The following is a 12,166-nucleotide window of genomic DNA, read 5'->3' as shown; positions in this document are numbered from 1 at the left end:
TGCTTTATCAAAGAACAGTACTCTACTCTCAGCTGTCTTTTCTCATTGCTCCGAGGCTACCGCAGTGAGCAGGATGCAGTTCATGCCCAGACTTGGTGGTAGAGCTGAGAGGGAAGCGGCAACCTGACAAGAGCTGAGATGGTAGAGCTGAAAGAGGGAAGTGGCGACCCATCAATTCCTCACTACAAAAATGTCAACTGCTATTAGATCATTAATGATAATATTAAACCTATTATCTACCTTTTTACTATGTTTATTTTCTTTTTAAGTAGCCTAGTTGTGCAAGCACTGTCGAGATTGTAGAGATGCTGCAGTTTTTGCCAGAGTGGAACTGGTTCCCCTGGTTGGGCCTGAGTTCTCCCGAGGTTTTTTTTCTCCATTGGTGTTTTAGTTTCCTCACCACCGTTTGCATAGGTGGGTTAGGTGCGTGTATGTGTGCGTGCTTGCATCAGTGCTTGTGTATATTGTGCTCTGTGCTTGTGGAGTTGTGTTTTATGCATGTGGGTGTGTATGAACCTGTGTGCGTGTCTGTTTTCTATGTGTTCACTTCTTTTGTTTTAACTTGTATAACTTTAATGTTTTGCTTATAGTGAATATGTTTCATATACAGATGCTTTGTAACAATGAAAATTGTAAAAACGCTACATAAATAAAGTTTACTTGACTTGACTTATGATCATAACACAGATCTACTGTATCTGGGATCAGTGTGTTGTGCGTAATATTCCTGTAAAATCATTATATTAATAATTTATTAAAATTATAATTAATATTTTTAGTATAGAAATAGTTTTGCAAAAACAGGCCTTTATAGGAAATACTAAATTCTTTATTGACATTTTATATACAATCCATTCTTTTATAAATAATAAGTTTACTGCAATGTACATTTAATAACGCTTTTACATCAATATACTTTACAACAATAAATAAGTTAAAATGTTACATAGATTACAACATAAGTTGACAATGACAAAGAACTAATCACTTCAATTTTTTGTACAAATATTCTAGAAGATGGTGCAGGCGGCAGTCAGGAGTAAAACCAGCAGGATTATCAAAGATCCACACAGACCTGGAGCTCTAGATACCATCCATCTGTCTATGGCCAATGTATCTGTGAATGCCGGACGAGACAGGGTTTAGTGCATGAGAAAGTTGCAAAATAACTAGTACGCCATCACATTTTTGAGCTCCAGTATAAAAAATATGAACATTTACCTGTGTTCCTTTTCGACAGGACCAGAGGACCCATTGATATGGAGGCAGTGTCGTGGAAATCCAAAGATCTGCCCACCCTCTGTCGGCATCCAGGATAACAATGCTTCGAGTGGATAAACAAAATGTCAGAAATGCATGTAATTCCATGAAAACAGCCAAAGTGCAAAATAAACAGACATAAAGTAAATTGCATTGAATTTGTGAATTTACCGCTGTGCAATTGTGGGTCGCTTTAAGACAAAGATGAACGGAACAGTGCAGGTAAACCTTTGTGAAGTTTGAGCTGAAGCTAAACGTTCGGAAAGAGAAGCGGCTGGATGATGAGACCCCATTCTGCAGAAGCTTCACTGAACTGTCATGTGTATTAGGACACCTGAGAATATGTAAAAACATTGTTAGTAACTCTGTATTTGATCACACTGTGCTGATGTGAATTTGTCGTAAAATTTGCAGTTTGAAGGTACATTTACACAACAACATATATTGTTGTATAATTTTCAATGGTATCTTCAATCAAATGTGTCTTACTCTCCAGTGATGAGATCCCAGCGCAGACTGTAATCTGGATCATTCACAGGTGTAGCCCAACATGTGTCAATCACTGTAGCATACTGGTGGCTGTCAACCCCGTCGACACCAACCTCAACAAAAATCGGTTTGTTTTTCTGTACATCTACATCACCGGTGAAGGGCTGAGAGAAATCTGAATCCTGATATGGAACTACTCGAACCTGATACCTCCCTTCATCAGAAGGAAGATTCTTGTGGATACGGCTGTTGAAGTAGAAGAACGTCATTTTAAGGGTAAAGTTTGTTTCAGCAGGTAAATTCTTGGTTTAGAGATTGAATACTTGTATTTGTTTCTTTCTGGATAATGGAGAAGATGAGATGCAATCAGGATGGTGAAATGAAGTCTTACCTCTCCAATGGGTTGATGTGCTTATCCATGGTAATGGTTTGGCTTAGAGGATAAATACAACTGAAAGATAGCTGCAAATCTGTGTCTCTTCTAATGGGACCCTCGGCTGACTCTGATGCCCCCAGAATAAAGTTCTCATAGATTAAATGAGTGCCATTGGCCTGTGGACCAGAAATATATCAATTCAGATATTAGTACAAATCAAACAACAGAATTGTGAAAATTCAATCCAACTCATTTTGTTAAAAACTACGCAGGCCTATAAAAATTTGTAAAGAAGCATATGGCATGTATTGAGTCTTACCACAACACTGGCACCGCAAACATCATTATTGTTATCAAAACGAAACTGCACTCTTCCGTTCTGGATGGTTCCTTTGCAGGCGGGGTCATTGAGATGTAGAACATCAGCTGAAAAACCAGCTTCAAAAAGCTGACAGCGAGAAAGAGATAGAGATCCTGAACTGCTCTCACAAGTTTGAGAGAAATCTAAAAGAAAAGACAAACAAATGGTCAGGATTAGCAAATTAAAGAGAAAGGTTAATAATTACAGAAAAGCATTGTGGAGGGATGATTCTAACCAAAAGAGTCAGGATTGGGTCTGGGATCGTCCTCATTGCAGAAACAGCCGAAAACACCATCTTTCTCTCCACACCACTCATCTTCAGTACAGCTGAGCTCAGAACAGGGGTCTCTCACATCTTAGAAAAGAACCACGGGATGAAATAAATAATCAATTTAAACAACACATCAAGACAAACGGAGTCATGTTTTCACTAAAATTCCTTCTCCCTTTCTAATTGATTAAAGGGGTAGTATAATAATACACCTTTTTTGCTACTGTACCTGTTTTGTACTTGTACTATAAACAAGCAGAATTGCTCAAATACAATTTTTCAAAATACCAATAAGAGCAGACCACTGTTTTTAAATGATGCAGTATCCTCGTCAGTAGATATCAGTATTAGTCATAGGCGACTGCAATGTTCACCAGCATAACAATAAATAACCATTGCAGTCTGTATATTATTCTGTCCTTTCTACAACTATGATTTAAAGTTGAGGATTTCAACTTACAGCACCGTAGACTGGAACGCCATTCTGGGATCTGTATGCCCAAGTAGACACAAGCCGTCTCATAGGCGTGAACATCGGCATGCAGCATGCCATTTTCCGGTGTGTAGAAACACAGGTCATACACGCAGGAGTGATAGTAAGGTACAGGATCGACGTGATGATGGCACTCCTGGAAGGGTCCTGTGGTGTTGGTGATAATACTACACAGATCAGAATACTCCTGTTCGAATGGACAATCATCAGGATTTGCGGTCTGGTCACTGGCACCACAGCTGAATAGGACACAGAATGAAGAAAAGCAGAGGTCAATTACATGGCTAAACTGTTTTATCAACATATCATTAAGCCCAAAGCAATGGTTCTCAACCGCCTTTACTTCAAGACAAAGATACCACTTGAGTATTATGTCATGGTCACGAAAGTTAGTAAATGACAGCATAAAACAAAGATGAGGGAATGTCATGCAATCTGTCCACGTAGGAACTTTAAAGTTGGTAAATTTGTCCAGCTTCCACCAGATCAAGTGACTGATTAATTTGCACAAACATGCTGTAGAGTTTGAATGAATGGACCAACTCTATTTCTGCCCACCAGTTGAGAGGCACTTCTCTAAGGTTCCAAACTTCTTACCCTGGTGTGCTGATGTCTGATTTCCAGCTGTTGCCAAACACAGTATCGTTGGGTGCAAGGCCCCCACAGGGTAATTCTTTGTCATCTACGGGATTTCCATTGAAATTGCCACACATTCCTCTTACTGCTCCACTGAAACTTTGGCTGAGTCTGACTAGAAGAATGCTATCACCATCAAAATGGACCATGAATTTATTAAAGGCATTGAGGACCACGAATCCCTGCTCCTCATGTACCTCTACAAGATCATTGATTTGAAAGGCTGGCAGGCCAATGTAAATTCCATTAACCTGGAGAGACAATTGAGACCAATGAGACCAAAGATAGAAAATGAGGACAAATGCATTTGTATTGACACTGTGAAATATTACTGACTTGGATTTTTCTGTTCTGCTCAATAGTGATGTGTGTCTGTTCTCCATGTTGAGACAACCAAACATCCACTACAGACACAAAAGACACTGCCATGTTTCCACGGTGTCTGTTGGTGGCAACCACACGGAATGCCAGATCATCCTCAGTAACGTTACAAGTCTGGGCAATCTCATATGAACATGTTCCCTGATGACACAATGCACGTTTCTCATCAGTCTCAAGAGTTAAGGGCTATTAGTTGATAAGAATGTTGTGTGATCTTTGGACTCTTGTTGGATTTATGACAATCAGTTCATACCTGGTGGTGGACCACAGCGCCATCAAAAGTGATGTAGTGAGGGTCACCCCACACCATACAAGTGGACATTTCGCCGTAGCAGCCAAGATGACCATTTCTGACTGTACACTCTGTGGTCGGAGGGCAAGAGGATGCAGAACAACGCAGATCATCTGTGCCAAAACACTCGCAGTGTTGGGAACATTCTGAATTCCAGAACTTCTCACCAAACTAAAAAACATAACAACAAAGATTAACATGTATTCACAATAAATATACAATCATGAAAATTGACCCAGAAACTAGACCCATTATATTAAAGAATTGTTCAAAATAATTTGTAAACACTGCCATACTAAATGGGACTTAGTAATTAGTCAGTACGAAGCAAATTGTGAAAACATCATTGTACCATGGTATCAAAAGAGAGCTGGTTTTAGCCATTACTCCATCAAACAAACTTGGCATAAAAACATAGTTTTGTAACCCTCACATCATAGTAGAATCCGTTGTATGAGCATCCACATTCATCTGCATGTACACAGAGTTCTCCACACCTCACAAATCCATCATCGCAGAAGCATCCCTCTGTACATGAGTGTTCACAACTAGTATTAACGCCTCTGCCGCATATACGACCACAGTCTGTACCACACAGCTCATAGTGACTGTTCTCTGGACATGCCATGACTGTCAAGGGTGAAAAAATAAAAATATTCATGGTTACACATGTAATTCAAGGCTTAACATAATGTCATAAAATGACTTGTGGCTTTCTTTGTCCCTTTTCACTTACCACAGGATGCATTTTCTCTCCAGGGGAAGACAACAGCATTGGCAGACTGACAGGCCCTCACATAGGATTGGATAGAATGACACAATACATCATGAAGGTTTCCAGAGAGGCAAACATCAAATGAACAGTCATTAAAGTACGCTTGTGGATCTACAAAAGCATGACAGAAGCTAAAGGGGCCCTGATTGTCTCTGATGATTTCACACAGGCCATTAGCAATGGTCTGATCTTGGCACAAAGGACAGTTGTCTCCACACCCATCATTGCATGGCATCTCGTCCTCAACCTTCCATTCTGCCCCAAACTGGTCTACTGAAGGAGCCAAAGAACCTGAAGGAGTCATGAAGTCATCCTCTGTATGACCGTTAAAGTTGCCACAAAGTCCACACGTAATTCCTCGGTAGTCTGCTGGTACAATGATGATCACCATCCAGAAGCCGTAAGTCACACTCAAACCAAAGTCAGTTGAAACAAGTATTTGTTGTCCAATGAACGAGACAGTTACATGACCAGAGTCAAGTTGAACAGGGAGGTTTCTGGTCTCTCCATCAATCTGATTGAATTGAAAGCCAACAGCTTGTTTGTACCAATTGGATAATTGTATTTAAGGCAAATTATATTGAATAAGACATGCTTACCTTAATAGTATAAAAACCATTCATGTCCTGTGACATGTCTATGAGATGTCCAGAGATGTTTACAAAGACCTTTGCGGTTATTGACACTGTCATTTCCTGCCAAGCCTCATTTCTTGCATCCACCTGGAAGTGTGATAGACCACGAGTGTCATTACATACTGTGGCCAGCACATATCTGCATGTGCCCTGGAAATCAAAGTAGGTCCCATCAAAAGAGATATAATGTGGGTCCCCTGAAGCAGAACAACTGGCTGGTGGACTGCGATGGCAGCCATACTCTCCCTCCACCACACTGCAGAGTTCCTGTTCACTGCAAGATGATGGTGTGCAATGGACATTTCCAGTAATCCCATAACAAATACACAGCGACTGGCACTCCTCATCATGCCAAAACTGCTCTCCAGGCTGTCGATAACGTCCAGCATAGCGACAACCACAGCCCATTGGTGGCACGCAGTGATCTCCATTCAAAACAAGCCCATCATTACACTGGCATCCCTCCTGGCACTGCAGGGTGCACTGAAAGGGAAATGAGAGACTCGGGCAGGATGCAGGACAGGATGTGCCACACAGTTCATAATGAGCATTTGGTGGACAGGTGGGTTCTGAAATCACAAAGCATAATGACAAGTAGGAGAGTGAGCAAAATGATCATCACTTTGCAGCTCAATGAAAAGTTATAAACTAAACAAGTTTTAGGTCTCATAATGTAATTTATAAGATACTAACCACATTGGGTAATATTCCTCCACTCTCCAACTGCAATGCCATTCTGTTGGCAGAGCAGAGTGTATCCCCGCAGGGCCTCACAGAGAGCCTCCCTGGCTCCGCTGGTCTGCTCTAGCATCTGAATGCAATCTTGGATTCGTTGAGTAGGGTCTAGTGTTCTGCTGCACTCAGCAAATGGTCCATCGGGCATGGACATGATGCTGCATTGCTCACTGAACTGGCTGTTCTGATAATGTCTTGGTTCCCAAAGGTCAGCTCTGTCCTCACAGTAGGCTGACAGGGACCCATCACGCCAACTGTCTGCAAATGTCTGGGGGTCATCCAGCAGGTCACCATCTGGGCTTATATACTCATCTGTAATATTTCCATTAATGTTCCCACAAAGACCTCCGAGTGTATCACTGTAAGAGACTGGTGCCATGATTTGGACCATGTGTGGCCAGTCAGCTCTAATGGTCAACCCAAAGTTTGTTTCCAGAACAAAACCCATGACACTGCTTTGATAGATGCGGATTCGACTGGAGTTAATCATGACTGGCAAACCAACTGTCTGTCCATCCACCTGTTCAAGAGATTGAAAGGCAAAAAAATATTAAGCATATAGAAGTTAAACGTTAGTCAAATTTGAAGGAAAGGGGATTTTGGCTAACCTGTACAATGTGACCTTCTCCCATTTCTATGGAAATCTGAGTTCCTTCTGTCTCAAACTTCAGGAATCTTGCAAAGTTGTCAAGACCTCTAGGTACTTTTTCGACTGTTACAGCAAAGTATGGTAGTTGGGATGGTTCCATCACCCTTGCAAGGGTCAGTCCACAAGCTCCTGGATATCTGAAAGTTAGTCCATCAAAGGTGTGATAGAATCCTAGGCCTTCAACTGAACAGGAAGCATAGCTGGTGGGTCTACAGCCCCTCACACCGTGATGAACTTCACACATCTCTGCTGGACCACACTGGTGCTGATGGCAGATCATTGTCCTGCTGCTGCAAACACACTGCCTCCCACAGTCCTCATCCAACACTACTGACTGTCCCTCAGCGTAATAGAATCCCTCAAAGGTGCAGCCACAGTCTGCTTCAGGAACACATGTCCCAGCACTGAGAATGTACCCAGCATCACAGATACAGCTCTCTTGATTGGGCAAGGGACAGTTCATGGGGGCAGAGGGATCAGTGCAGGTTGCAGGGCAGCTTGTTCCTTGTGACTCAAAATGGCTGTGCTCAGGACATTGAATCTCTGTAAATAAAGGTTGTAGGTATGAATATGCACCAATCTTTGACAGTTATTTAATAGGTCTGTGCAAAGCATCATCTAAACAAGAAATGACAAGGTTCTTACCACAGAATCCCTGCTGTCTCCACTGGCCAAGTTGTACTCCCTGCTGCTGGCATTGAGCAGCATACACACTGAGAGCCTGGCACAGGATGGGTTGGTACCCTCCTCCTAAACAAATATCAAAGACACAGTTCTCTATGTATATCTGTGGTGAAAGCACAGAGTGGCAGGCAGCAAAGGGTCCCGAAGCATCTCCTAGGATCCCACAGTGGTTTGTATCACCGTAAACACTCATTTCGTCATCGCTGCAACCAGCACAAGCCAAACCCGTGCACCTGACATTATGACATTCCGGGTCTGTGTCCCCCTCTACCTTCCAAGAGTTGGCAAAGTCCACATCTGAGCTCAGAATCTCCCCAGAAGGGGAACGGAAATCATCTTCAGGATACAGGTTAAAATTCCCACACAGACCACATGTGGCATTCTGGTATTCATACGGTACAGAGATGGTGACCCAGCTGTATGCATCATATGTAACAACCAGACCAAAGTCTGTGCTGACGGCCAAGGTGAAACCTGACTGATAGACCTGGATGGAGCCATTGCGCAGACTGAAAGGTGTTGCTGTAAGGGTCCCATTAACCTAGAAAATGTTGTCATGAAAGATTTTAGAAATCTGAAAACGTGACCAAATTCAAGTCAGCATTACAGCATACAGTGATATTAACCTTTGCCTCATAATAGTGATCTTTAATCAGTTCAATTTCTTCATCATACACAAATACTCTGACCATGCGAGTCCATGAAACATGTGTACTACCACGGAGCTCATTTTTGCCCTCAATTCGATAGTACGGCAAACCATTTCCACAAGCCTAAACAATAATACAGTGATTTAGTACCTCCAAAAAACAATAAAATAAAAAATATAAAGCCAAAGAAACATTCATTAAAAGCTAACCTCAGACAGAACATAAGTGCAAGTTCCTTGAAAGTGAAAGATCTGGTTGTCAAAGGTGTAGTAGTGAGGATCTCCAGAGATGGTGCAGGTTTGCCTTTGAATGTTCTGACAAGAGTATTGGAAAGCGTCTCTACGGCATGCTTGGGAATAAGTGCAGGGCTCCAGGCTGCACTGGAGACCACTACTGGTACAGGTGCATCTCTCCTGACAGGTGGAATCACTCCAGAAAGAATCTCCCAGCTGCACTGCTAAACCTAAAACAAGGATTAAAGCATTATGGATATTATCAACAAAATGTATCTTTTAATCAGTAGAAACCCTGCTGACTTGACTAGCTTGGAACCAGTGACTAGGAAAACTGTTATTCAGCAGCAAAAAATCCTGGATAGTCTTTCTTATAAAGGTGGTTCACCAAGCCTTGCTAGTTAAGTTAGTTGAGAAGCCTGGTGTAACCATAAGCATCCAACTGAACACTGAGGACCGATACCCAAAACACAACATATGCTGCTAACAATCAGTGCTGGACTTTTAAAACATGGTGGCCTCAACAAGTCACCAATATGGTACATCGCTTGTCAACTGATAATAGAAAATATGCCAAATATGCATTTACCATTGAACTGACAACCCCGTGATCCATGATCTGTACTGAAGGCCCATCTGCCTGTTACATTGACATTGCTGCTGTATGTTAAGCTTGTGAAGTCGTTCACAAGTGATCCGGTAATTGAAAAATGGTGGCTCGAGTCGATGGTGTCATAACCAGCCTATTGTTAACACAGATATACACATGTCTATTTAGTTGGTTAGTTACAGATTATACAGTTTTTTATTCATTTCTTATAATGTTCATACCTGTACATATGCTTGTGTTGGCGCTATGGTACCATAGTTCATTATAACAAATGAGAGATTGCCATCTGAAATCAAGACCACTTGGAAAGATGTTTCCTGTAGGAATATGAACATTGTTCAATCTTGTATACTTTAATGATTGATTTAAATGTTTTTTGGAAAGCAGGGAAGTGAGTTTCTTACTGTTCCTGAAATTGGATAATATGCCACTCTGTCCCATGTTGCAACAAAGACCCATGAAGCAGAAAAGCTCAGGTCAGGGAAGTACTGGTTGATGTCTTGTGTAGCCTGAGTCAGGACATCCCCAGAGGTGTACTGCTGATATGAGATAACACCGTTCTCGCGGTTATCAATATCAGTCCAGAATGGAGCGATGATGTCTTTACCACCATAAGCTGGGAATGCGTATGGAGAGAAGCTGGACCACGACCCATCAAACGTCAAGTGTCCATTGTTGTTGACCTAAAAAAGGGTGGATTTATTATGATTTTCTGGATATAACAGTATAGCAACACAGCCATTCTTCAGTAATCATTCAAAAACAGATATACCTTTAAAATATAGAGTCAAAGTCAACACATGTTTCTCTCTTAAAAGCCTAACTTACATGTATTTGGATGTATGTATGTCCAAAAAAAACAAAAGGTTGCAGGAGGTAAATCACATCAGAACTTCCATCATCAATGTGTCCATTCTCCGTGTCTCCAGTTCCAAATGGATAAAACAGGCTGCCCGTGCCAATGGAACTGACTGAAATGAATAACACAAAAAAACCTTAACCCACACTGTAAAACTTTGCTGTAATTTCGCAGCAGGTTTGCCAGTAACTTACTGTATATTTACTGTACAATTTTGGTTTAAGCATAAATTTACCCAGTTTATATATTTTTCTTTCATAAAACAAGACTAAATATCTTGGGTCACTTTTCTTGTTATGTAAATGTATCATAATTTAAGAAGTTTTAAATATTTTTACAGAAAACAAGAGAATAATGCTTAGGAAGAATGCCACTTTTTACTTTGTTGCTGTGCTAATGCCAGTCTCTTCTTGCTCATTTTGAATCTCAAAAGTCAAAGTGTTTTCATTTTGATTAAAGTAATTGAAAACAGTACTAATTGGAAAGTATATTAAGTAGTAATTAAATTACAGTAAGTTACTGGCAAACCTGCTGCAAAAACTACAGCAAAGTTTTACAGTGTACATATACTGTAATATGAATAATTCTGGATTTTCATGACACATTATATCATTTATTTGTCAACCAATTTTGGACTTTTGTAAATTACTGTTATAGATATTTTCCACCTAAACTTTTCAAGCTCATAAAAATTGCAGCTCATTTGTAGGTGCTAGGACAAAACAACTAAACCTACGTCTCATTTGAAAATTACTTAGACTTGTACACTTGAGTTCTACTATTAACCACAGCTCACAGTATTAACCCAGTTACTTCTAAAGTACCAATGGTGAATATTCATCTGGACTTAAACTCTATTCTGTTCAAATATGAGACATTTCCACAAAAACGACCATTGATAAATCTATCAACATTGGTCTTCTGTTGTATGGAAACGAAGGTCTTTCTTTAAATGTATTACAAACATGAAATAAAAAAACAGTTTTACTTAGTCCATTGATAATTTTACTTTTCAATTTGATTGGATGTGAATAAGACTCACCAACCAGAAGTAATATCACATGCAATGAGATTAAAACTCTCATTGTGTTACACTGCACCGCCATCTGTATACACACACACATGCACATAATATTTGTCATCAGCCCATCTTACATAAAAATGCCAGGTAATGTGTTTCTACGTAAAAATATGATAAATCATTACAATAAATCAAATTTATAATGAAATCAGATGATTCGACATCAATGGGATGTAAATGAAGAGTTCTGTTATTACCTGAGATGAGATGCTACTGTAGAGAAACGCCAGTGAGTTTTCCTCTTCAACTGTTCAATGAGAATAGTGATGTTGAACTGCAGGTTTTACAGGCTCATCACTAGCCTAATTAACATGTGGGCGGAGCAAATGATTTATGTTCTCTGCGCAACACATTTAAATACTTCCAATAGACTGCATTTCTATATTTGATCTATAATTGATCATGTTACTGTTGATGGAATGTCAAGCTCCGACCCACCCACAAACACGCACAAACACGTTCACTCTCTTTCTCTCTCTCTTGCACACACACACACATACACACATATACACACACCCATATCCAAATACACTATACATGTGCTTGAAAGTTCTTCACAGCGATGAAGAACCATTCTTGATTCGACAAAGAAGCATTCAAGTCAATTGTTCTTTAAAGCAGTGGTTCTCAAACTTTTTCATTGTAAGGCCCCCTTTGTGTTAAGTGCATCGCTTTGCGCCATATATAAAGACGTAT

General features: G+C 40.4%; 1 protein-coding gene across 1 annotated transcript; it reads right to left on the bottom strand.

Annotated features, from left to right (window-relative positions):
- Positions 1-813: 813 nt before the first annotated feature.
- Positions 814-11,793, bottom strand: LOC130568774 (alpha-tectorin-like). Its single transcript, XM_057357820.1, has 25 exons — positions 11,668-11,793; positions 11,432-11,495; positions 10,359-10,501; positions 9,935-10,213; positions 9,752-9,847; positions 9,510-9,663; positions 8,897-9,150; positions 8,664-8,810; positions 7,999-8,578; positions 7,313-7,896; positions 6,663-7,224; positions 5,934-6,538; positions 5,296-5,848; positions 4,993-5,189; positions 4,521-4,730; positions 4,223-4,408; positions 3,848-4,137; positions 3,218-3,489; positions 2,722-2,841; positions 2,445-2,629; positions 2,141-2,301; positions 1,750-1,995; positions 1,432-1,594; positions 1,222-1,324; positions 814-1,117 (listed from the first exon to the last, which is right to left on the bottom strand). Exons 2-25 carry the CDS (start codon positions 11,493-11,495, stop codon positions 1,011-1,013), a joined length of 6,261 nt encoding a protein of 2,086 aa, XP_057213803.1. The 5' UTR covers positions 11,668-11,793; the 3' UTR covers positions 814-1,010.
- Positions 11,794-12,166: the final 373 nt, after the last annotated feature.

This window comes from Triplophysa rosa, linkage group LG18 (assembly GCF_024868665.1).
Source record: "Triplophysa rosa linkage group LG18, Trosa_1v2, whole genome shotgun sequence".
Lineage (NCBI taxonomy): Eukaryota > Metazoa > Chordata > Actinopteri > Cypriniformes > Nemacheilidae > Triplophysa > Triplophysa rosa.
Note: the sequence above shows the minus strand (reverse complement) of the source record. Positions and strands in the feature narration are given on the sequence as shown.

Coding starts and splice junctions, on each gene's coding strand:
- LOC130568774 (XM_057357820.1), bottom strand. CDS start 11,495: ATGGCGGTGCAGTGTAACACAATGAGAGTTTTAATCTCATTGCATGTG. Junction 10,214..10,358: donor ATACATACATCCAAATACAT/GTAAGTTAGGCT, acceptor ACCCTTTTTTAG/GTCAACAACAATGGACACTT. Junction 9,664..9,751: donor CAACACAAGCATATGTACAG/GTATGAACATTA, acceptor TGTTAACAATAG/GCTGGTTATGACACCATCGA.